General features: G+C 45.8%; 1 protein-coding gene across 1 annotated transcript in view; it reads right to left on the bottom strand.

The window, feature by feature from the left end:
- Positions 1-236: 236 nt before the first annotated feature.
- DDX31 (DEAD-box helicase 31) overlaps positions 237-26,952 on the bottom strand; it is a 75,911-nt gene continuing 49,195 nt past the window's right edge. The window contains exons 18-20 of the mRNA XM_035102204.2: positions 26,706-26,817; positions 18,448-18,625; positions 237-7,670 (exon numbers count right to left, since the gene is read on the bottom strand). Coding sequence (XP_034958095.1) covers positions 7,529-7,670; positions 18,448-18,625; positions 26,706-26,817 — 432 coding nt within the window. The 3' untranslated portion in view covers positions 237-7,528. The remainder of the gene's footprint in view (positions 7,671-18,447; positions 18,626-26,705; positions 26,818-26,952) is intronic.

The following is a 26,952-nucleotide window of genomic DNA, read 5'->3' as shown; positions in this document are numbered from 1 at the left end:
TGCCGGAACCCACCTAAGAACAGACCCTCCAAGTTTCCCTATTTTCCAGGGGTGTGTCCCTGATTTTGAGAAGCTGGCCAGGTTTTCTGATTTGATCCAGGAATGTCCCGCTTTCCCTTAGGACGTCCCTATTTTCATGGGAGAAATGTTGGAGGGTATGGAGTTATCTGGCCGCCGAGCCGTCTGAAGGCAATCCTGTATAGGGAAGTTTTTTTTAATAAAAAAAAAGTTTCATGTTTCATTATGTTTTTATATATGTTGGAAGCTGCCCAGAGTGGCTGGGGCAACCCAGTAATATGTGTGGGGTATATATAGTAGGATAATCATTATGAAAGGGGACATCGGAGAAATGTTGGAGGGTATGCCTGAGAGGTGCTGGAACTGAGTTCCTGTGAGTTCCCCCTGAAAAAAGCCCTGAATGTAGTACTGCTACTAGCCATGGTGGCTGCACCCCTGTGGGAACATCCTTTGGAAAACCAGTTGCTGGAAACTGCAGGAAGGGAGAGTTTCCCACTGAAGCATTTGTTTGGTCATGGTGAGAACAAGACGCTGGACCCTTTGGCCTGATCCAGCACTTTCTGGAGGTTAATGGTTGAAACTTGTTAATGGTTGAAAGTAATACCTCAGCTCCACCACTGTCCCTTTTTGTCATAGCCATTGACATCAGAAGAGGCTAAACTGTGGCCCCCTGGATGTCGCTATGTGACAACTCCCATAACCCCTGACAGGTGGAGGTGCTGTTTCGTCAGTCTGCCTCAGGGACTAGGGTCTGACCTGCTGTGGAAAGGGTTGTACTCCCCCTTGAGCCATCAGCTTTGTAGATTAGGGGTGCTCCTTGATACTGGCAGCTGTGGTTGCAAGGAGTACATTTACACCAGGGCATTTTAGTGTACCAATGATTATGTCTCTTGTGTCAGTCTGATTTAGCACTAGTTATCCATGCCCTCACTGCATTGCTGTTCGGATTACTGCAAACTGAGTTATGTGGAGCTATCCTAGACGACTGTCTGGTCTGTGCAGCGCTTCAAATGATGCAAAATGTAATGGCCAAGCAGTTGTTCCCCAGGCTCAGGAGTAGATGTTTAAAGCCCTAAGCGGCTTAGTTCCTCTGGGGCTGCATGCCTCATTATGAACCTGCCCACTTGTTAAGAGCTGCAGGAGAGACCCTTATGAAGATATGACTGCCAGCAGAGGCCCACTTGACAGGCATGTGGGGGAGAGCTTTTTCCTCCATCACCCCGAGATGAAGGAATGCAATCACACCCACCCACGTCTCTGTTGTTAGGAAAGGTATCAAGGCACAGTTAAAACAAAAACAAAAAACCAAGCAGTTTTCTATAGACTTGAGATTTTAATGTTCCCACCGCCCCCCTACAGAAAGCACAGATTTTGGCTAACATTCCCAATGTAACATGGTCATGGTCTAATTTTAATCAATTGTTTTTCTTTCTGTTAAAACCATGTATAGCCATTCAAGCAGACCGAGAGTTGACTGCTTTTGAACAACTTATGGTCAATGTCCCTGCTACAGAGAACAATCAGAGAAAATTCTTTGTTGACATTTATTAAAGACTGGAAACTTCTTATGGACTTTTTGCGTGAAAGAGAAAATGAACTTGTAATATCTGGATTTGAAGATTGAGAAAATGTTGGCTTATAGAAAATAGAATAGTTGGATGTCAATTTGAGTGAATACTTTGAACTAGTTGCTATATTTAGCTGACAAGAGAATCAGAAGTCTCCCCCCCCTTTTTAAATTTTCTTTTCTTTTTATTTCTTGTGTTTCTTTTTTCCTTCTCCCTTCTCTTTGCTTCTGTTTTTTTAAATTAGATTTTTAAAATATTTCTTTTATTCTGGTATATAATAAAAACATGTTTTGTAATGGGTATAAACTTTTGTACATCTTTTGATGAGTATCAATTAAAACAAAATGTGTGGAGAAAAAATTGTTCCTGCTACATCAGTGGGTGAAGTACCAACCATATACAAAATATTAATTGAGGTAGAATTTGGCCATCTTATGGCCACAAAAATTCCTGGGAAATGGACCTTGAAGCAATAATCTCTAATGGAAAATGGAAAACGCTTTGAGGTTTTTTTTGGGGGGGGGGAGAGGACATTTTAAAACAGTTTCGGTCCAATTAATGGAATTCTCTTTGAAATGCATACATACTGTAGGTGATATATTTTCTGCTTGCGAATAGCCCACAAGGTACCAGGGGCAACATCAACCTGTTGGAAGGGAGGTGGGAAGACTGGATCTTACATGTATTTGGATGGTTTTGCAAATCTGTTTACCCATTTTGGGTTTTGATATTTAAAAAATTGAAAAGCGGACCTACAACCTTACCCTCTAACTTGCTTTACTTGAAACAAAGGACATATCTACTCCACCAATTGTTCATGAAGAACTTTTAATGTTCCTCCTCACAGTGGAAAACATGGAAATAGCCATGCTCTTGGGCCTGAAAACTGAAGTGTGGTACTGTACTCCATAGCATGGACAATAGCCCTGGCTGAAAAGCAGATGTGCCAGATTTGTGCTACCAAAGGGAATTCTAACCAACAGCTTTTCTATATTGCGTGGCAACCGTTTTTGGATGATATGAAGAAGACTGAGTTCTCATGGTAATATATGGAAATATTTCTTGGAGTGATTTGTAATAATTTTATTTGATGTTTTTAAGCAACATGGTTAATGTGTTTTGACTTATGTTTTATGCGTGATGTGAAGAATGAAAATGAATAAACATATTATTTTAAAAACCTGAGCATTTAACATTTGCAAAATTTTATTTTTAATTAGTTCATATTATGGTTTGTTGTTAGGTTTTGATTTGTTATACACCACCATACTGATTTTCATAAAGGCTGTGTAAAAGGATAATAAAATCAATGGATAACTTAATTTAAAATGAGGCCCAGCCTTTCTCCTGTTGCAGCCAGACAAGATCTATCTGGTTGCTCACAGAACAAAACACCTCCCATGGCTTATTCCTGAGAATTCAGGGGGGGTCTCAGGTAGACAAGTCTCTGCATATGAATGTTCCATTTAACTGATGCTGCAAACAACTGTTGCCTGGCCCATCTTCCATGAATTTGCCTATTTGTTTTGTATAAGAATACAAAATGGGGCCTGCAACAGGTGTGGAGTGTTGGTGGTGGCTGGTGGCCCTTGGGACCAGTGAGGCAGAAGGCAAGGAGACCAACAGTAGGCAGAGCCAGAGCCAATGACAGGCAGAGCCAACTCATTCAAGTTTTATGCCCACCCTCCTCCTCCTCCTTGCAAAGTTCTGCAACAGCGAAACTTAGACTGACTGGAGGAAGCTAACAGGCAGTGCCACCCCCTGGACTAATTATTATTAGTTATAATTAAGGAAGGAAGCCATCAAATCTAACACATTAGGGGGCCACTTTAACTAAATTGTATAATTTGGTATTTAAATAATCGGTATTAATAATTGTATTAATTGGATAAAACTGGCATTGTTTGAATAAGGCTGTTATTGGAATGATATCGGAAAAACTGATCTCTCTCTCTCTCTCTCTCACACACACACACACACCGTATATACTCGAGTATAAGCCGACCCGAATATAAGCCAAGGCACCTAATTTTACCTAAAAAAACAACAACTGGGAAAACTTATTGACTCGAGTATAAGCCGAAGGTGGGAAATGCAGCAGCAGCTACTGGTAAATTTCAAAAATAAAAATAAATACCATCCTATGCCTTTCCCAGCTGTCGGTGGCGGGATGGGGGAAGCGGCGAGGAAGAATCCCTTCCTCGCCGCTTCTCCCTCCCTGCTGCCTCACACAGAGCAGGCATAGGACAGGGGTTCGGAGAGTCGCAGTGCAGCGCTTCTCCGAACCCCCGGTCCTGTGCCTTTCTCCGCTGCTGCCCGCCTCACTCAAATATAAGCCGAGGGCGGCTTTTTCAGCACATTTTTGGTGCTGGAAAAGTAGGCTTATACTCGAGTATATATATAATTGATATATAAGAGGCATCGATCCTCTTCATGGATCAATGCCTTGTCGTGCCGAAGGGGCTTGAATAACTCAGAGAAGCTATGAGCTATGCCATGCAGGGCCACCCAAGATGGACAGGTCATAGTGGAGAGTTTTGACTAAACGTGATCCACCTGGAGAAGGAACTGGTAAGCCACTCCAGTATCCCTCCCTGCCAAGAAAATGCCATGGGCAAAGACAACAGGCATATAATAATAATAATAATAATAATAATAATAATAATAATAGGAAGAAGAAGAAGAAGAAGAAGAAGAAGAAGAAGAAGGAGTTATAATTATTTGTTGTTATTATTATGACATTTCTATCCCAGCTTTCATCCAAGGAGCTCAAAATGAGAGTTGTTAGGAGATTATTATTCCCCACAGAACTACAGTTCCCAGAAGGGTTTAATAACCAATGCCTCTTCCCAGGGAACATTGGGAACTATAGCTGTGTGAGAAGGGGTCTCCTAACAATTCTCAGTACTCTGAATAAACTACAGTTCCCAGGGTGGTGTTTTTTTTTGGTGGTGGGTTTTTTTTGGGGGGGGGAAGTAATGCCTGTTTAAAATGGTATAACGGCGTTTCAAATACATGGTGCATATGCAGACTTAGATTACCATTAAAAGTTCCCGTTGTTGATTTTTTTTCTTTTAAGAATGGAGTTTTCTAGTGTTCTACTTGGTGGATTCTTTAAAAAAAAAAAAAACAACCCACAAAACATCAAGGAAGCAGAAGCAGCTCATTAAGTCAAACATCTCCCTTTTGAAAGGTGTTGGTTTTACATGAGAAAAGAAGCCCAGAAGCCCAGGTCAGGGGCTGAATTTGGTAAATCTCTAGGGTTTCTTTTTCTGTGTGTGAGTGTGTGTGTGTATAAGAAGGTTGTGAGAGGGCGGAGGAGGGGATTGTCCCCAGCTCTGGGGTTAATAAAGTGGGAAAAGAGTCTCTTTCAGAGGCACTGCAAACAAAGTCCCCCCCCTCCCCTAAAGAAGCCCTCTGTCCAAAGGCCTACATGGATTGACTTAAACCCAGGGGATAAGTGCTTTAAATTAATCTCATTGCCTAAGAATGAGGCCAAACAAAACTCTTTTAAAATCATATTAAAAATCTATCAAAGGAACAACTTGCGCTTTTCATTGGAAGAGAGAGAGAATAATCCAGCAACGGCCTTCCTTACATTTACACAGCCCAGAAATGCAAATCAAAGACGTTCTGTGCTATTTAATTGCCCTTGTAGCTCCCAGCGATGCCATCTCGCACGTTAATGAACGACAACCCTTTCTAACACGACAGGAAAATGGCAAGATTGAAATTTGTCCTCGCCAAGACACATTTGGGAAAGGAGTTGAAAGGTTTCACTTCGGCAAAGGGATTTTTTTTTAATAAAAAAAAATCAATTTGAAATATTGTAGGTGAAAGCATACAACCCTAGAAAAAAAGGTTATAGACCAAAGCTGCTGGTGTAAATCAAAATATGAAGGCAATAGGAATTGATAAAATAGTCGTAAGGCTGAAACGCTCAATGGGACTTACTATTTCTGTGTAGATATGTAGCGAACACATTGCATGAACAGATGTCCTGTGATAAGAGTTTGGAGGCTATCAGGACAGTTGCAAATAACATGGGGCAGAAATTCCAGAACTATTGAGCCACAAGAAATAAATGGATTTGAAAAAATCATGGAAATACAAAAGCAAGCACATGGAGGATGCTGTCAGTTGCATCTCTGTTTAAGTCACTGTTCTGGTCCTAGCTCAGTGGTGAAGCTTCTGCTTTGTGCGTAACATCCTGGAAAGCCAGTGCCAGTCAGTGTAGACAATGCTGAGCTGGGTGGGCCAATGGTCTGACTCAGTATATGGCAGCTTCCCAGACCTCTTAACTTGCCTCTGCTAGGACAGTTCTGTTGTGTATCTGTATACCTGGATCACTCAAATCACCCTCAAAGATGCAAAAAATAATCTGCCGTGTATCTCTGTACGACTGGCTACAGTACCCTGTCTGGGGTTGGGGGGGGGTGTCGTACCCTCTGCTGAAAAACCTTTAGCCAAGAAGAGTCCACCACCTTCAAGGCACTCTGTGTCACAGCTTAACAGCCCATCCTTCTAATCTTTTAAAAATAAACATCCTCCTTTGTACAATGAATGGGGAACCTGTCGCCTTCTTGATGTTGCTGGACTACAACTCCCATCATGTAAAGTACTACACTTGGGCAAAAAAAGAGGAAAGGCACAAATACAGGATGGGTGACACCTGGCTTGAGAGCAGTACATGTGAAAAGGATCTAGGAGTCTTGGTAGACCACAAACTTGACGTGAGTCAACAGTGTGATGCAGCAGCTAAAAAAGCCAATGCAATTCTGGGCTGCATCAATAGGAGTACAGTATAGCATCTAGATCAAGGGAAGTAATAGTACTACTGTATTCCGCTCTGGTCAGACCTCACCTGGAATACTGTGTCCAGTTCTGGGCACCACAGTTCAAGAAGGATACTGACAAGCTGGAACGTGTCCAGAGGAGGGCAACCAAAATGGTCAAAGGCCTGGAAACAATGCCTTATGAGGAACGGCTTAGGGAGCTGGGTATGTTTAGCCTGGAGAAGAGAAGGTTAAGGGGTGATATGATAGCCATGTTCAAATATATAAAAGGATGTCATATAGAAGAGGGTGAAAGGTTGTTTTCCGCTGCTCCAGGGAAGCAGACACGGAGCAATGGATTCAAGCTACAAGAAAGAAGATTCCACCTAAACATTAGGAAGAACTTCCTGACAGTAAGAGCTGTTCGACAGTGGAACTTGCTGCCAAGGAGTTTGGTGGAGTCTCCTTCTTTGGAGGTCTTTAAGCGGAGGCTTGACAGCCATCTGTCAGGAATGCTTTGATGGTGTTTCCTGCTTGGCAGGGGGTTGGACTGGATGGCCCTTGTGGTCTCTTCCAACTCTATGATTCTATGATCCCTGGCTTTTGGCCTATGCTGGCTGGAGTTGATAGGAGTTGGAGTCCCCCATCCATCCTTTGTAAAGCAGACTGAAGAAGTCATAGAAGTTTATACATATGTATGCACACACACATACACACACACACACTTCCTTTATTTATTTATTTATTTATTTATTTATTCATTCATTCATTCATTCATTCATTCATTCAATATATTTCTACAGCATCCTTCAAGAATAAAGTTCTTCCTAAGGCGACTCATGTAAGGTAAATATATAAAAAAAATTACAATGAATATAATTAGGAGGACTACCGCTTTCACCATTACCACTGTTCCAGGGGTTGCAGGCTCCACTCTGCATTCATAACCCCACCCCAAAAGAAAGTTTTGGTTAAAAGTTGTTACAACCAGCACACCTTTAAATTTCATACAGGACAATGCTGTTCTGAATTTTGCTTTCCCTTTCCCTGGAGTAGGCTTTGCAAAAGGGGTTGGTGGGGGAAGAAGCACCTCAATTTTTTGTGATACTTCCAGATTGCAGCTACTGTGAGTCTCAGCTGTCTTGGTAGAGGCTGAGAATTTCTGGCTCATCTTTCAGTTCCCAGGCTGGCCAGCTTTTTCTTCCTCTTGACCTTAGATGCAACCATGTCCAAGCCACTCGAGTATTCAGACTGCAAGATTTCGGCCAGACGGCGCTTGCCCCGAGTTTTCTTGAGAAGAAACTCACGCCTGGGCAAAAGAAAGGAGAGAGATAAGGAAGGAGAAAACTGTTTTAAAAGGATTTGGTTTTACAAGGATATATTGTTGGATTTTAAGATTTAAGTATGCACTCCTCAACGTTCCCACCAAACTTAGTGGAATTTTGGGCCAAGCTAGATGTGCCATTCATTACATAACAGATCCAAGTTTGTTTGTTTTTCTAAAATTAAATAGCAGTTGTGGGGATGGGGGAGATTAGGACTTTCGCAGTGCATGCAGAAGATCCCAGAATCATGAAGGCTGGAGCATTACTTTATTTTTAGATGTAGAACAATAATGGGGTGACAGAACACATGATTTGCAAGCAGAAAGTCCCAGATTCAATCCCCAGAATCTCCAGGTAGGGAGCTGGCCAAGGATGGAATGAGGTTGGTGCGGAGAAAAGAGCGCCATTCATCCTGATGGATCAGACTCCACTGGCTGAGTCTCCTTCCTTGAGTTCTTACCTTGAAAATCCATCTCCTGAATAGTCATACATTTAGGGTCAACAGGTTCCTAGTCAGTCTCTGTCTGTCTGTCTGTCTGTCTGTCTGTCTGTCTGTCTGTCTCTCCTCTCTCTCTCTCTCAAAAGAGATGGTAAGATACAGCTCCCTCTTTCAAAAGCAAGCCTTATTGCAGACCCCCTTGAGGTGTGAATGCACAACAGGTGTGCAGGTGAAAGAGAACAGTAGTTCACACACAAGGAAAGAGCAAAGCACAGCTGAACCACGGAGACATTTCATATCTTCGCTCAACTCTCATGTTTTAAAAAAGAGCTCCCTTGTTTTGCCAATAGTAAATATATGGGTTGTGATATCCTGCACCTGCCCACCAGCCCCTCTCTTCAGAAACACATCCATATATTGTAGGATTCCCTCCCAAGAGGGGTCAGACTGGCTCCCTCTTTGCTTTCCTTCTGCTGGCAGGCAAAGACCTTCCTGTTCAGATGAGCCTTTGGAAACCAAGGTGCAGGCGATGCTGATCACTGGGCTACGGTTGGGGCAAAGTAGATTTGAATGGCTGGCTCTAAATGTGCTATTGTTATTAACTAGTTTCTTTTTATCACTTTGCATTTCATAAAGATGTTTTTAGACGTTGGAAGCTGCCTTGATCCCATCTTGGAAGAAACATGAGTATATAAAAACAACAAAAACAACAAACAATGTAAAATGGATTTTTCAGCTGCCTCAAAATGGCAGGAACAATATTTTTGCCTCCTTAGGACAACTGTTCTTCCAGTGATGAAGAGAAGCAGGGACAGCCAACGTGCTGCCTCCAGGTGTTGCTGGACTACATCTCCCACCATCCCCGACTGTTGGCCATGCTGGATGCTGGGGCTGATGGGAATTGGAGTCCAACAACATCTGGAGGGCCAATTGTTCCTCCATCCCTGCTCTGGAGCAGAACTACACTGAGGAGAGGGTGGGAAATGAAAATGGGAAGTCAGATCTTGCATGGAATGCCTAGCTGAATTTTCTTTAAATAGGCTTACAGAGGGGTCTTGGCTATTTCCCTGGAATGGCAGGCATTGGCGCAGCACCTGCCTCAGCCTACCCCATATGGTTGTTTTGGGGAGAAGATGGAGACCACAGGCTTAAAAGCCAGTGGTTAGGGTGTTGGGCTAGGACTCAGGAATCCCTGCTCAGCCATGAAGCTTGCTGGGTAAAACTCACTGACCCTAGGCCTAACCTACCTCACAGGGTGAGGATGAAATGAGGTGAGAGAGAACCTTGCATGCCATCTTGAGCTCCTTGGAGGAAAGGTGGGATATAAATGTAATAAATAAATATACACCACTGCAATCTCTTCCTAGCAGATTTTAGAGTGAGACCCTCAGCAGGCTGCAGGGTCTTTTCTGTTGTGTCCCCTCATGCTTTGGAACTCCCCCAGGAGGTCTGAAAGATCTTCCCTTCCCTCTCTGCTGTCCTATCAAAAGGCAGGTCAAGAACATTATTTCCCAAGTTCCCAAGTAGCTTTTGAGCTGGCTGGGATATGAATTCTGCTGCTTTTGAGTCGTCATTTATTTTTACGTGGATTTACAGGGTTGCATTCAAGTTAAATTCTACCCAGAGTAGATCCACTGAAATTAATTTACCCGTATTAGTTGATGGGTCTGCTCTAAGTCTAACATCACATACCACTGATGGTCTTTAAATGTAGTTTTGTACATTACTTTGGCAGGTATTAGCTATTGAGTGCAGGAGAACGGCTTTTTCTAAAAAAACAAAAACAAAACCAGACTGTTGCAAATAAGGGTGGGAAGCGACAACAGCCCTGTGGTGGGCTCAAACGCTCTTTTTGCTGATGCACATGCAGCAACACAGCCAGCCCTGAATTGCCAAAAACTCATCACAATGGTGACGCTCGCCCCTCTTGGACCCGTGGTGCATCTCTGAAGAAGAGGCCACCATTTATCAGGGACTGTTTTCAACACGGATCATGCCGTCAATCCATTTGACAGAGGTTCCTCACTGCTTGCCCCATCCGGTGGCTGGCAGTGCCAAGCAATGAAGCTTGGATACTTCTGGCTTAATTCTATCTGAACACCTGCTTTTCAACCCATTGAGTCAAATGAGCCATCTGTGGCTGATGTGTGCTGTGAAGGGGGGGAGGATGGGAGTGTCTTATGGGGAGGGATGGTGGCAGCAGCAGCAGCAGCAGCAGCAGCAGCATAGGAGTGGGGTATAGCATCTATCAACTGAGATATGCTCCATCAGACAACCTAGCAGATGTCTCCACTACATGGCAAAGTTGGCTGACGCTGAAAGCCATATCCCGGAAAGATTTATTTATTTATTTTTTAAAGTATGATCTCATCAAATCAGGACACAGTATCAACACACTTTGGTGGAGGCGAAAGGGGCAGCGTTCAGGGCAAAAGGTCCAGTAATGCTGCAATCTGGGACCCCTTTGTAGGGTCAGGGGTGGGGAACATCTGGACCACGGGCCAAACTGGGCCTGAGAGTCTGTTTCCTCACAAACCTGATGCCATACGGTTGGAGGGTGTTTTGTGACTCTGGGAATTAGATGAAGAACTTGTTCTCAGAAGCAGAGACATACTTAGGCTCCCATGCACCCTTCACAAGGAGCTGTATTGGCACATCCCCCTCCCATCCACTGCGCCTTGGCAAGGACATGTTGGCTGCCCAGAGCAGCACAGGGAGTACATGGGTGGGCAAGTGGGCTCCTACCCACTCCGAGCCAGGGTGGAGAAGCACATTTTTTTTGCACCCCCCTGGGCCTGGGCCCTTGGTGAGGGCCAACCTGGTCAACACCCAGGTATGCTCTAAGGGGCTGTACATCGCTTTGAGTGGAAAAATACATAGACTGGGTGTGCTCCTAGATTACATCTTGTCCCTGGAGTCTTGTGACTTCTGTAAATAGGAGCGCTTATGCCCAGTTTAGGCCACGCCTGAACTGGGATCGCCTGGCCTCAGAGGCCCATGCTGAACTCCAACACCCACAATCCCCGGGTACTGGCCATGCTCTTTAGTGGGGTTTGGGGGCTGACTGGAGTTGGAATCCAACAACATCTGAAGGGCACAAGTAGAGGTGCAGTCCAGGGGAAAAATAATGGAAATAGAGTTGAGAACATTACATAGGGAACCTTGAGGCCCAATTTTGGTGTTGTACTCCAAATCCCTTCAGCCCCAGGCCAACAGTCAAGGATGATGATGGGAGTTTTGGGACTGCAAATTTGGACTGCCCATGATCTAGACACCTGCAGATTCCCCATCCAGGTTGAAAAGAGTGAAGAAAGGGGGAAATATGAAGCAGAACGTTTAGGCAGGAAGCAGTGCACTGATAAAAAAAGAGCTGTGGGTCCCCTAATGAGGCTCAGTGGCGCAGATAGCTGCTTGGTTTCCTGGGGCGGCATGCACCCTGTACCCGGGGACGGGGCAGGCCAAGCCGGGGCAGGGCACGCCGCGGTGCCTCCGAGGAGCTGAGGGGGAGGCAGCGGGCAGACGCAAGTCCCACACTGCCCTTTTGGGCAGCCTAGAGCCTGCAGGCGCCCAAGCCACCGCGTCACTCCCAGGAGAGAAGTGTCACTTGGGTGCGCTGCAGGCCCCGCTGTAAGTGTTGCCCCCTGCGCACCCCCCTAACTACGCCTCTGTCTCGAATCACCCATCAAGCCTCTTGTATTGTAAGAACATGAGAAGAGCCTGATGGACCAGGCAAATGGCCCGTCTAGTCCAGGATCCTGTTCTTATAGTGGCTAACTACAAGCCTGTGGGACACCCGCAAGTAGGACCCGAGCACAAGAACACTTCCTCCTTAAGCGGTTTCCAGCAGCTGGCATTCAGAAACATTGCTGCCCCCAACTATGGAGGCACAGCATAGCCACCGTGGCTGGTAGCCATTGATAGCCCTCCCTCTCCCTCCATGATACCAGCCCTGTCCCTTGCAAAACGAACCCCCCTTTCTTGATCTTGCACTTGGCCCAACTATGCTCTAGTCTCAAAGCTTCCCCCCCCCACCCGCTGGACTCTATTTATTTCCGCAGCAGAGCACCATCCAGAGGAGGGAAAAAAACACCCCAAATTCCTCCCTGGGCCAGGCTCCAAGCTTTCCCTGCCACTAATTAAGTGATATTAAGGAAGCAGCAAATGCCACAAGGAAATTGGCAGCTGAAAAAGGACTCCAATCTGACGAGGAGGAGATTGCTTTGCAGGGGGAAAGCTCTGCAGCTGCAGCCTGGCCTGGGAGGGCTTCTTTGCCTGCGAGAGCCTGTCCTCTAAGGGGGCTGTGCCAGCCTCCCCCCCCCAAAAAAAATCTGGCCAAAGAGAAAAGTTCAAAGAGCGTTAAGATGTTAGGTTTGCTCATGCAATGTACTTCTCTGTCTCTCTCACACCCGTCTTCCACATGTTTGTCCTCGACAAGGGCCAACTTCTCTCTCATTACTCAAAAAGCAATGCAGAAGAGGCTGTATGTGACTTGCGTTTAATTAGACCTGATCGTTCTGTATTGGGGGCAATCGGGAGTAATCTGCAAAAGCTAAAATTTGAGACCCGCTCCCATTTCGATCATGCAAGCTGAAGGACTATAAACCCATAGTTGTTGATTTTGTTTTGGTTTTTTTAAAAAAACAATTTGAGAAGAAATATTGGGTTGTATAGAGTGCTAGTTATACTCGGTGCAGACTGGTTGAAATGAACAGACATGGCTGACTTAGGCTCATTAACTTTAATGGGTCTACTATGGGTAGGTTAACTGGAGACAAGCCGCTGATTTTGTACTCGTAGAATATGCCTAGTCTTGGGCATCTTCCTTCTTTTTTAAAATTAAGAATAATCAGGCAAAATTTCAGGGCCAGATTTCAGATATAGAAAAGGACTCTGCACTATGCGGATCAGACCTTTTCTGAGGTCTTGATTCTTAACAAAGGGAGGGAAATTACACATTCCATAGCTGTGCCAACTCCACGCAGGCTTACCTGTGCAGATAACACCGCCACCACTGAATATGGTTCTGGGTGCAGGGTGCAGCTTCTGAAGAATATCTGCTTTCATTAAAACAATTAAAAATAATAAAAACTGAGGAAGTTTCTAGTCCTTATGGAGGCCAAACTATGTTATTTGTGTGTGAGAGAGTGATGTAGAGCGTTGCTCTGTTTTTTAATCTAGTTTTTAGGATTTTTTATTAAATGTTATTGGGTATATTTTTATGCAAACTGCATAGAGACCTATTATATTAAGCAGTATTAACATTTTATGACTGACTGACTGAATAAATAAAATTACCTAAATAACAAAATAAATTAGGCATACTTCCAAACCTGTGAGCAATATGTAGGGAGATCTAGGGAGCTGGGATAGATAGTCAGGTAGATAGAGGGACTGAATAATGTTTTCAGAGTGTGGGGTTTCATGCCTCTGACTAATTTCTCTCCCCACCCCCATCCTGTGCATAGGCAAGCCAGAATAAATTATGCAAAGCAGCAAAAGTTTCGGAATATAAAATACTGTAAAAATAAGGAAAACAGCAGGCAACAGGGGTTTTTTTTTGCCAGACCTTTCAGCTTGGAAGTATAGCCTCCAGAAATTCTTTTAAAAATAATGGTGCTGTTGTTACCCACTTAAAGAAATTTTAGACCAATTAATCACAAGTCTTAGACCATCTATCTATGAACAATTCAATTAAAACCCGCATCTACTTGAATATGAATTAAAAACTGAAAAACTACTCATGGGGTGGAGGGGGAAGCATATTTCCATAATGCTTAACAGGTGGCACAACCAGATCCACACCTTATGTTTAAAGTGCATAGCTTCCCCCAAAGAATCCTGGAAACTGTAGTCCCACCACAGAGTACAATTCACAGCATTCTTAGACTACAGTTCCCAGGATCCTCTGGGGGGGGGAGAGAAATCATGTGCCTTAAATGCACACTGGGTCTGCTTCAAATGTATGAGGTGGATCTATCAGGATCTGGTATTCTGACAGTGACAGGCAGAGAGAATAGGAAGGGGGGGACCCCCTTAGGTCAGGGGCATGGAACCACCTGCAATGTGAGGGCTGTATTCAAACCCAGTCAACCTTTCAGGGGTTGCATTCCAATGACAGGTATGGTCAGAGGGAAAATTCATCAGGATTAAAAGCTTTGTTTTACTTAAACTGCTTGGAGGGTTTTGTTGATTAAGTGGTAAATAAGTCCTGCTGCATGTCTTTTTAAGCAGCCCAGTGCCCTCATCCCCCAAACCAAAGGAATAGACCTAATGTAAGCCCTCCTCAAGAGTACACCCCCTGAAATTGATTGGCACAACCATCTTATGTACATTAATTTCAGTGGGTCTACTTTGAATAAAATACGGCTGGATATAATCCCATAATCCACTAGACCCATTGCTCTTAATGTTTTAACCTGGTTTATTTATTTATTTAAAGAAAATAAATGTACTGAGCTCTTGCTTGCACTAAAAAGATCAATCTGGAAACACCTCTGATCAAAAGCACACACCCCTCGTGAAACTACTACCGGTATATTCCTACAGGGAGAAGGGAAGTACCGTATTTTTCGCTCCATAAGACACACTTTTTTCCTCCTAAAAAGTAAGAGGAAATTTCTGCGCATCTTATGGAGCGAATGTGTGGTCCCTGGAGCCGAATTGCCCAGCATAGCTGCCAAGTTATCCCTTATTTTAAGGGATTTTCCCTTATGCTGAATAGGCTTCCTCGCGAGAAAAGGGAAAACTTGGCAGCTATGTTGCCCAGGGGCAAAAGGCAGAGCGTGCTTTTTTTTTTTAAAGAAAGAGCTAAAGGCTAACAAGAGGGGAAGAGAGTGTTGAAAGGACCCGCTCAGCAGCTGATTGCAAGAGATCGGGGAGGGAGATAAGCTCCCTTCCCGCCCCGCCCAGGCCCCTTGCCCAGCCCTCAATTGGTGTCTGCAGAGAGAGGTTGCTTGTTTCCCCAGAGACATGTGACTGGCTGATTAGATTATCTGTCTGGAACCTGTAGAAATGGGTCCCTTTCCTTTCCTAGAGAAGCTGCAGAACTGTGAATTGAACCCCATTAAAGCAGGATTTATTCCCTTTGCAAGGTAAGCTCAACAACTTTGAGCTGATCCTCAAAAATGAGCTTTCCCCCTTTGCAAAAAAAAATGCACAACTATGAGCTGACCCCCCCCCAAAAGGGGCTTTTCCCATTTGCAAAAAAGCTGCACAACTTTGAGCTGATCCTAAAAAAATTGAGCTTTCCCCCTTTGCAAAAGAAGCTTCCTCAAATATTTAATTGGGGGGGGGGGGCAAAAGCACCTAGGCCTCTAGGAGTTGGCTGCTATTCCTCGGACAATTCAAGAAAGCAAAATATTTTTTTCTTGTTTTCCCACTCTAAAAAACTAGGTGCGTCCTATGGTCAGGTGTGTCCTATGGCGCGAAAGATATGGTGCTTCCATGAATGTCTCTCCCAGTGGGACGAAACAGCAGCTTGGAGAAGGGGGTGGGGCATAATAATAACCTTTACTCCTAAGTTTTATCCTGCTCTTTGTCCAAAGAGCTCAGGAATGCCGAGATGCTTTCTCTCACCTTTAATCTTCACAGCCACCCTGTGAGGTAGGTTAGGCGGATCAGGCATGGCTTTTTTCCCCCAGCCAGAAACTCACTGCAACTCAGATCCAGCACCTCTCAGGTGGGTGCCATTGCCATTCTAAGAGAATGAGGGAGGCATTCCTCTTTTTCTAGGAAAATAGCACTGGTTATAGGGATCTTAACTTGGTGGGTCTCTTTGTTCCAATATGCCACCCACTTGCTCTCTTTAGACCAGAAAGGGGGGGGGTGGAAGCAGGTTGGTTGGAAACATTAATCACCCCTCTACTCTCCTGATAGCTCCCCAGCTGCTGTCCAGTTTTTGCTCTCTGCTAAGTTTGTGGAAATGGCAATGCAAGCTTTTCTCTCCCCGCTGCCACACACCCCGCCCCCCGCAACTGGGAGGGATGGAAAGGGCCCCCTAACAGGCCACCTCTGGAAAAGAAGGGGAGGGGGAATAGCTTTAACAGAGAGAGAACATCTCATGAACAGAGGGAGACATTGTCACCACCTGCTGTAATCCAGCGAGACTGTTGGTGTCAGTCATCACCCCGTTCCCTACTGGGCTAAGGAGACATCAAAGCCTGCCCCATACCATCTTACATGCTCTTTATCAGCTAATCAGGCTATTCTTAGCTAAATAAAGCTCCGTTAAATCCCCTGCTCGCTGGGGCATTGCTGTCCTGCTGCCCATCTGCTGGTGAGGGTGAGCAGCAGCAGTCCGCAGGGGGAAGAAATGCAGGGACAATATGGTTCACCCTGAATCCCCTTCCAACAATTGCTCTGTGGGGCCCCCCCCCAATCCTCCTGCACACACAACCCCGCCAAACATACTTCGTTTCTTTAATTTTGCTTCTCGGATGGCCCGAGCTAAAGATGTCAGCGGCCCCAGCAAATCGTGACACGGATTAAGGGGGGCCTTTAATTGCACAGCCGACGCATTGCGCAGATTGGAGCATTGTTGAATCAATTTTGCAGCAACGGAGCATATATGAAAAAAGAGGGACCCAAGGAAAGAAATAGAAAGGGAAAACTGAGAAAAGCAACACATATTTGTGAAAAGGAAGGCAGGCTTGGGAGAAAAGGTCAAGAACAAAACAGCAAAGAAAGAGAAAGGGAACAAATTGAAAGAAAGTGAAGGAAAAGAAGAAAGTAGTTTGGGAGTTGTTTTTTACCATGGTTTTCTTTGAATTAAAGCAAAGGTGGTTTACAGAGCAGAATATGCATGGATTAAAAAGTATGATTTAGAAAAAGAAAAGCACACTTAAAAAGAACACCCCACAGTTTAAGATTTGTTTAAAAAGAGCAATCTGATAGGGCCTCCTATCTAAACAGGAACGCTAAAAGTGGAGAGCATTCATGGCTTGGCAATGAACATGGTGGATTCAGAACGGGGAGGATTCAGAAAGGTGCAGAGAGACTAGATTTCCTCACATTCTAAAATGATGATGATGACAAAGAGCAGGTCCCAGGGCAGGTTGCAACGCTTTAAAATTCAGGAGAGATGCATCTTCAGCATTCGCCTGTAGAGTGAAGAAGCCAGGCTCACCCCTTTGTGGAGGGAGTTCCACAGCTTAGGTTCTGTTACAGACAAGCAAAGCCCACCTCTCGGCTGCCACCCATCACAACAGGAGTGGTGGTATAACTACCAAGAGCGTCCCCCCTGCCAATTTCAGCAGCCAAGAGGGTCTGTATAGAAGGAGGCAGTCCCTCAGATATTTTTGGCCTAAGTAAGTGATTTAGGATTTTATCCACTGAATGGTAGAGCCTGGGGTGACGCAATGGCATTGACAGGCAGCAGGAGAGGCAGACACATCACTCTGGACCATTGGACATCTTGGCTGGAGGCTGACGGGTGCTGCCATCCGAAACTGCTGAAGAGCACCACACTTGGCTACACCCCTGGTAGACAATACAGAGCTAGATGGACCAGTGGTCTGACTCAGTATGAGGCAGCTTCCTGCACTCCTAACTCTGGCAAAGACCTCCTCCTGGTGGCAGAAGAGAGGAGTGCATGTGTGGGGTCCTTTCTGCTCATGCACCAATCATGCCTTATGCAAGCACACAAAACAAGTGTCAACACAGTTTGGCTTCCTTTGGGTAGATGCATATTGCTATATTGAGAGGAGGAACAGCTGAAACAGGGAAGGGTCTTGCCCAGGCCACCCTATGGCTCTACAGGTTAAAGCAGAATTGGGGAATATCTAGAGCAGGCACCCCCAAACTTCGTCCCTCCAGATGTTTTGGCCTACAACTCCCATGACCCCTAGCTAAGAGGACCAGTGGTCAGGGGTTATGGGAATTGTAGTCCAAAACATCTGGAGGGCCGAAGTTTGGGGATGCCTACTCTAGAGTATATTGAATCCCAAACTCCTATTCTCTTCTAGCCATTGGGCCATGCTAGCTGGTACAGTTGGGACTTGGGGTAGTCCAACCACATCTAGAGGGGCCGCAGGTTCCCCACCCCTAATCGAAGAAGAGGTATCCCCCCCCTTTTTCCTGAAGGATTGTCACTTCTAAACAGAGACATCCCTCCATTCGCTCTATGCAGTAGGCAATGCTGCTGCTTCGATCTGGAATGGAGGAGCCTGTGACCCTCCACAGGCTCCCACGTTTCAGGTTCCATTATCCCCGGCTGCTCGTCATGTTAGCTGCAAGGGCTGATGAGAATCTGGAAGGCCACCGGTTGCCCATTATTCCCATGTCAAACCCACACATGGAGTTGGAAAGCACAGTTGAGCCTTTACCTTTTCTGCTTCTGGTTCTTTGCTTGCTTTGGGAAGGCAGAGGTGGCACTGAGATTCTTAGGGGCGTCCCGGAGCCCAAAGCTCTTTGCCACATGGCCCAGATGGAGAGACTTGACGTGGAAGATGTGCTTGAGGCTGGCTGGGTAGGTTGCATACGACCGAATGAAAGACTGCAGAGCTGGAGGGAAATGGGAGGAAGAAAAATGAAATGTGGCAGTTGGGAATTTTCCTTTGCAAAAGGGATTACGTGCCATCGCCTCTCAGGTGAGATTATCTTCCTGTTGGGACACTCTTCACTTGAGCTCAAGATCACCTCCAAAACAGATAAGCCAATCACATACTATCAAATTACCAAAATAAACCCCCTGCACTGGGCAACATTTGTGTGTCACAACAGCAGTTAAAACATGTGTGGTTTTCAGAACCTGAGCCTGCAATTCAACACTAATATACCAAGGAAAGAGTCCCTCTGAACTCAACGGGGCTTATTTCTGGGTAGACACATAAAGGATCACATTTTTATTGCTATAAAAAAAAACCACAAGTGCATAAGATGTGGTTTGATGTTGGGTTTTTTTTCTTTCTGATTGGCATGGCTTAGGGACTAATTTTATTACATGTGCGAGCCGGAGGTGCAGCAGAGCTGAGTGCAAGGAAGTGACTGCTGCTTTGCTACCCTGCAAAGGTAGTCAGCTGCTAGACAGGGAGGCATCCTGCTCATGAGGAGACCCTCCCCAAAGTTTGAAGAGAATGTCTTCTCCAGGTTCTGGGGAGGGTCTCCTTGCAAGTCAGGAGGACTCTCCAGGATGCTCCCCATTTCCAGGATCCATTTCTGAGTTCCCAGCATTGCATGTGTGCATGTTCCTGTACAAATACAGCATGCACATATGGGAGGTTGTCTGTATTCATATACACGTGTGTGTGTGCGCGTGTGTGTGAGAGAGAGATCTGTCTCAAATAATTAGTGATAGCAGGTTGTCCCCCATGTTAGTCCTACTCAGAGTAGGCCCACTGAAATCAAAAGATGTGACCAACTTAAGGTGTGTTAATTTTAATGGGTCTACTCAAGAGTACAATTCAGCCCTATGCATATTATCTACAATCTGTATTATGAATTATTTATTTGTAACGCTTGAATTATCACCTGTCCTTTTCCCGTCATAAGGTATTGGGCAGCTTACTACTTTTATTAAAGTCCCTTGTATCAGTAGCTCCCAAACTCACCCCACCCAACTTGGAGACCGCTGAAGGTCTTGGCAGGCGACTTAGTAATTTTTCTGCCTGTTGTAGCAATTGCCAAATGGCGTGCTAGAGCCTGGATGGTTTTCAACTGTATTTTTATTGCTCCTTTTGTTTCTTCTATATTGAATTCTACTGTGTTATGATTTGCATCCCACAGAATCCAGGCAATTCCAAACTGTGATTTGATAAAATACAACAAGAAGAAATAAAAGGAGAAATCAAAATGCAATTAAAAATCAATGCGAATGTTTAATGTGATGGAAGGTCCGCCTAATGTCTTCAACCAGAGATCCGCAGACACACAGTGAAGCTCACGGACATAGTTCGAGAATCCTTGTCTTACAGTTTTCAGTGTCATTCCGAGGCTTGCCCTTCCCTCTCGGTTGAGCCCAGATGGAGAAAAATCAGCTGTAAAGCAGCACAAACACTTCTTTAAAAAAGTTTTTACAAACCAAACAAATGCCTTGTGTTACTCTTGCAGGCCACCATAGGGACAAGCTACTGCAATGTCCACTGGGCACTTCTAAACTCTCGGCTGTGAGTCCTGGAAGACTTGCAAACCATTTTCCTCCTGGCCTGGGGGTATAGCCCAACTCCAGATAAGATCCAGGGGCTGAGGCTGCTTAACAGATTCCTGGCCTGGGGTGTTTTGGGGGGTTGTTGCTGTTGAGGTTTTTTTTAATCTTTATTTTAGATCTTGTTACGATTTATGTGGAAATTGTTCAGTCCGGTTGTGTATTTCTAAAAATGTTTTATTTATTGTTCATGACTACTTCTACTATGTTGTAGTTATGAATTCGTTTCATGCTGTAAGACGCCTTGAGCACGGTTTGAACTGTGGAAAGTTGGCATACAAATAAAACTATGTAGGTGCGTATACTTGCAAAGGAGGCCAATGAAGATTTCATGCTTTGCAGGGTTAGCCCCCAGTTCTCGTTCTCCTCCAATTCTCACTCCAGAATTATCACATTTCTGGTTTTTAAATAAATACCAGTGATGCAGCTCAGGACCCCCTCCCAACTTTCTCTCCCTACCCTCATCTCAGGCCCCTGCCTCCCCACCCCAGACCACCCCAGTCCCTTAACTGCATCAAAACCTAACACTACTCCCCCACCAGTCTTTTTTGCCCTTCCTCACTGAGTCAGTAGACCAGCACGTTTGCCCATAGCTTAAGCCTAATCTCTCAGGGGTGGCAGGAGATTGGGGTTTACGAACAGTAATAAAAATGTCATTTTAGCGAGATCAGTTCCTGGAAGGACTCTGGGAATCCATCAAAGCTCTGTTTGCCAAGCAAAGCGAACACCATTTCCCAATCAATGAGGGAGTAACGAAGGAGAGAGCGTTGCAACCCCTTCTTCTCATTTCACATCATCAATTTTTTAGAGACCCGTCTGGTGGGGGAGGGGGAATACAGGAAGAAAGAGAGGGGGAATTACCGGCGGGTGTGTGTGTGTGGGGGGGGTGAGTTGCCAACCTTTCTAAAGGTAATGTTTGATATTTTAAGATGTTCAGTCACGACTTCAGGCCCAACTTCATCATACAGGTGGTTCAAAAGCCACATGGACAAGAGTTGCTCAGATCAAAGCACAGAAATGCTCCGGGCTTCATAGCTGCCAAGTTTTCCCTTTTCTCGCGAGGAAGCCTATTCAGCATAAGGAAAAATCCCTTTAAAAAGGGGATAACTTGGCAGCTATGGGGCTTGCCTACATGTCTCTGCTTCTTTCCCACTCCACCACACAAAGCAAGTTCCTAGTCCATATTGGGCGGCGGTGGTGGCCAGGGGGGTGGGGAGCAGGAAACAGAAGTCAGAGTCTGCCATTTTTGTGGCGTGTGTGGATATGCACACCTGTGTTTTCCCTTCCTCAGCTCAAGGTGAATGACTGCAATACAGAAAACACCAGGAAAATCTTTATCTAAAAACCTTATATATAAAAAAGCAAGAGGCAGAGGTCTATGAAAAAAGCAGCCAGCAGGTTCAGAGCCACTGTCTCCCCTACTCAACAGCCTGACCGTAGGTCCGTAGGTGGTCACAAGAGGCTTACAGAGCAATCAATAAAACAATTAAGCAATCAGATTAATATGGCGTTTAAAAAACAACAAGCCAAGTTCATAGGTAACCCCCACCCCATAAAAAGGTACAACACAACTCTGAATAGGAAGGTCTACATTAAATATCTGAAGTTCAGCAGAGAGGTGGGGGTGGGGGGGGCCTGTCTGATCTCAGCTGGAAGGGGGATTTACAATAATGAATGCACAGTTTCTAGTGAACAGGAGCTATGTGGTAACAACCAATAGAGACTCTGACCTGAATAGCAAGGAAGCTACACGGCTGGCAAACCTCCTTTAGGAGGTTATTCTGGAGCTACCACTGAAATGGTCCCTCCCTTCTCATTGCACCCAGTTTGAATGTGCATCCCACCAGAACACAGAATTGAGCATGCCGTGGTCAACCTTTGTGGGGAGAGCAGCAACTACTAATGGTAGCTAATATGACAGATCCCATGAATTGCAGGGTGGAGGAGTATCCAATGTTAGTCCTACTCAGAGTAGCCCCATTGAAACTAATGGACATAGCCCACTTAGGTCCATGAACTTGAATAGGGCCACTCTCAGTGGAACTTGGATATATGCAATTCAAAGTAAACCACCTCTGACAGATTGGTTCTGGGGGATCTGGAGTACAGCTATAATGCATAACTTTGCATATTATATTTGGGCACGTAAGAATAAAATGTATGAAAAAATTTGTGTAGGGTTTACTCCTTAGCCTTCCCTTCTCCCAAAGATAGCCCACAAGGCAGTGAGTATGGATTTTTCCTCGGGGTTTACTCCCAAAGCCTTTTTCATGAATGAGTTTAGCTGGAGGCACTGGAGATTTAGGATCAGAGTATTCCTCCTAGATGGGCTATCTTCCAAGGTTGACAAGCCCCACTCACAGCATGTGCAGAAATCACCTCCTTGACCGTTGGACCCACTGTTAGTCCTGTCCGCTTAATCCCCCAGTCTGTCTTCACATGCAGGCAAAGTCCCTAAATCACCAAGGGTTTGAGACCTAGTTTAGCCAGCTAGGTTTTACTCAGCGTAGAGCCACTGAAATTAGTGGACTTGCCTATGAACATTTCTCTCGCAATCCCACCTGGGGATGCTGCTGTAGATTGAACATGGGATATTCTGCATGCAAAGCAGGTGCTCTACCACTGTACTGCGTGGTAACAACTACCACATCCCTGGCCTCATTGTCAAGAAGATACAAAAAGTGTCAGAGCCCGCAGTCTGCAGGAGTCTGCATGCATTCCACAATGAGACTAAAACTCCACACCTAGGTGATCCAGATTCCATGCCAGTCACAGTTTCTAACGACTATATAAATTAGGCAGATTTGCAGAAATCGCTTGCATTCTGCATGACTCACTCTGGCTTCACTAGTCACGGTAGGAAAGGGCACTGAGGGTCCACAGCCACCAAATACACTATTCTGCCACGCCTCTCTATGTGCTTCTCAGGGCTAGAAACTTCATTTCTTTACAATAACAACAAAGCAAGAGATTCTCATGAAGCTAAATCCTGTGTCTCTTCTACAACCTTCCCCTTGGGGCCTTTGCAGAGCACCAGCAAACACCCCCTTTGAACCAGCAAGTGCCTGCCATTTTAAGTCTGCCCCCACAATTCCCAGTGCCTTATACAGAGTCAGCCATTGGTTCATACATCTCAGTGTTGTCTACACTGACCGGCAGCAGCTCTCCAGCAACTCTCAAACAGGAGGTTTCACCCAGTCCTACCTGGATTGGAACCAGGACCTTCTGCATGCAAAGCAGGTGCTCTGCAATGAAGCCATGTGCTTTGAAGAGGAATGTAGGAAGGTCCTTCATAGTCAGGCCACTGGTCCATCTAGCTCAGCACTGTCTACACTGACCGGCAACAGCTCCCCAGGATTTCAGACAAGAGTTCTCAACCATCTGGAGATGCTGGTGATTGAACTCTAGGGACTTCTGTGGGCAAAGCAGATGCTCTAAAAAGGACCCTGACAGTTAAGTCTAGTTGCAGAAGACTCTGGGGCTGCAGTGCTCATCTCGCTTTACAGGCCGAGGGAGCCGGCGTTTGTCTGTAGACAGTTTTTCTCGGATCATGTAGCCAGCATGACTAAGCCGCTTCTGGCGCAACAGAACACCGAAACCAGAGCAGCGCACAGAAACGCCGTTTACCTTCCCACCGGAGTGGTACCTATTTATCTACTTGCACTTTCTAGCGTGCTTTCAAACTGCTAGGTTGGCAGGAGCTGGGACAGAGCAATGGGAGCTCACCCTGTCATGGGGATTCGAACTGCCAACCTTCCGATTGGCAAGCCCAAGAGGCTCAGTGATTTAGACCACAGCGCCACCTGCATCCCCCACGGCCACAAGGGAAAGAGTTAGGAAAACAGTGGTGGTCAAGTTTCCACATGGCTCCCAAACAGTTCTACAGAAGGAAACACAGGCCTCGGACTGCAAGAAGGGTTTCCATCCTGGCTCTAACCACTGAGCTATGGGCCCTTCCTAAAGAACAGAGTGAGGATGAACAGCCAGATATTTTTAAAAAGTAGCCGCTCCTTTAGGAAAGGGTTCTGTGAGGCAACGCTGGCTACCAACAACATCGACCAGGTCAAAACATAAATTGAAGCGAAGAGCTTGGGGGGGAGGGAGGGAGGGAGGGAGAGAGAAGGTTAAGAAAGAGAGAAAGAGAACTGTGCATTTGGCATCGTTTCCGTTTGATTTCCTGCCATAAACAGGAGAGCCAGCTGCCGCGTTAATTATTCACCATCCTTGGCTTCAACCGAGGAGGAAGAATGGAGGGAGGTTTATGGAAGCCAGCCGGCGTTTGGAAATCCTACATATGCAGACAGCAAGAAAGATGGGGCGATGGAGGAAGGGCAAGGAGGAGCCACCTTTGCACGGGATGTAAAAGTGGGAAAACACAGAGGGCGAGGGAGAGAGAAAGGGAAGCGTTTAAGATATTCATGGGAAATGCGGGGCTGGTATCTCCCCCTCTGCAGCCATCCAGCATTGCATAAAGGTTCAGGCTCTGGCACAGGAGAAGAGCATCACATCTGCCTTTATGGAGCCCTCAACTGCATAAACTGCGAGCACCAATATGGGTTTGGTAATGGAAGAGCCTCTTCCCACCCCCACCCTTGATATCTCATGCCACTGTTGATGGTGTAGAACACGGCCAAGATGCCTGCCGGCCAATTATGCCCAGTCCCACCAAGCAAATCCTGAAGACTGCAGAATTTGGAGGGTCACTGTTTCTTTGTCCGTAAAATGGGAGGTGGGGGGGGGGGGAGAAATCATATTCCAGACTGGTTGTATGCCAATGGTTCCACATCAGAGTAGAAAAGGGGGGGGGAAGGGGGGGAGCGGCCTTGGGTTCAAAATTTAGAAGGTTTCTTCCTGGCTCCTCCTCTTGCTGAAAATGGGCCTGAAAGCAGCATTCTCTTGCAGCCAGTAGAATATGTTGCTTTTTGTGATTGGTTGTTGTGTTTGCAAATTATGACTGTGATGTTTGCAAATTCACTCTTGGGCTCAAAACGTTCAGCAACCCCCGTGCTGAACCACAGTCTAGCACAGGCATCGGCAACGTTTTCCGGCCATGGGCCAGATCATTCCCACTGACGCTGGTCCGTGGGCGGGCACACGTCGGACTTGCGCAGAAGCGATTTCCAGCTTCTGGGCATGGGCAGCGCGGCAATGGGAATTGCTTCTGCGCATGCCTGGACATGCGCAGAAGCGATTTCCAGCTTGTGGGCATGCTCAGAAGCTGGAAATTGCTTCTGCGTGTGCAGATGCCATTTTTGGCACCACTCAGTGAGTCCCCGCGGTGCGGGGATTTGCTGAACGGGCGGCTCGGTGACCAGGCGGCTCGTTGGACTTGCGCAGAAGCGATTTCCAGCTTCTGGGCATGGGCAGCGCGGCAATGGGAATTGCTTCTGCGCATGCCTGGACATGCGCAGAAGCGATTTCCAGCTTGTGGGCATGCTCAGAAGCTGGAAATTGCTTCTGCGTGTGCAGATGCCATTTTTGGCACCACTCAGTGAGTCCCCGCGGTGCGGGGATTTGCTGAACGGGCGGCTCGGTGACCAGGCGGCTCGTTGGACTTGCACAGAAGCGATTTCCAGCTTCTGGGCATGGGCAGCGCGGCAATGGGAATTGCTTCTGCGCATGCCTGGACATGCGCAGAAGCGATTTCCAGCTTGTGGGCATGCTCAGAAGCTGGAAATTGCTTCTGCGTGTGCAGATGCCATTTTTGGCACCACTCAGTGAGTCCCCGCGGTGCGGGGATTTGCTGAACGGGCGGCTCGTGGACCGGATAAACGGCCTCTGTGGGCTACATGTGGCCCATGCCTGGTCTAGCATGATAGAAAGATGTTTCTGAGATGCCCAGAAGAATATGATTTTGCTTCTGATTTCAACTAACCATAGTTTAGTTGCAGTGTTCAGCTTTAACTGTGGTTAAAACAAGAGGGTGGAATTCATTCTCATGGCAAGGGGGGGGGAGGGTGTTCATCTAGGAACATAGCAAGCTGCCTTATACAGGGCCAGACCATTGGTCCATCAAGCTCGGTGTTCTCTGCATTAACTGGAAGTAGCTTTCCAGGATTTCAGACATAAGGCTCTCTCAGCCCTACCTGCAGATGCTGGGGACTGAAGCCGAGACCTTCTGCATCCAAAGCAGATGCTCTACCATTGAATGATGGTCCTTGCCCTATGGCATTTCACCTAAACCTATTAGCTGGTTTTAGAAGGTTGTTTTTAAACAGTTTGGGGTTTTTTAAATTGTGTTCTGTTAGTTACCCTGCTTGCTGCCCTGGGCTCCTTCAGAAGGAAGGGCGGAATATAAAATATAATAATATTTTAAGAAACACCACTCAATGATGCAATTGTAAAAATAATAATAAATGTTTTTCATCACCCCCTCTCTCCTGCTAAAACTAAAAAAAAGGACTACATTCTAAGATTATCAAAAACAAAAAGACTCCTAACCTTTTTTGGCCCGCTGAACAGTTTCTGCATTAGAGTGGACGTAATTCTCGAATTCAGTCTGCAAGATGGTGGCTCTGCGTCGCACTTCCTGGGGGTCATTGCTGTGGAACTTCTATAGCAAACGAAGAAAGTGGGGGCGGGGAAAGAAGAAAGACTGAAGCAGTTTCAAAAGAGATTTTATACCCAGTTCTTCAGTTCTGTTTATTCAGCTTATGAATCGCTCTGTCATGGGGACAGAGCTGGGGAA

Source organism: Zootoca vivipara, chromosome Z (assembly GCF_963506605.1).
Source record: "Zootoca vivipara chromosome Z, rZooViv1.1, whole genome shotgun sequence".
Classification (NCBI taxonomy): Eukaryota; Metazoa; Chordata; class Lepidosauria; order Squamata; family Lacertidae; genus Zootoca; species Zootoca vivipara.
Note: the sequence above shows the minus strand (reverse complement) of the source record. Positions and strands in the feature narration are given on the sequence as shown.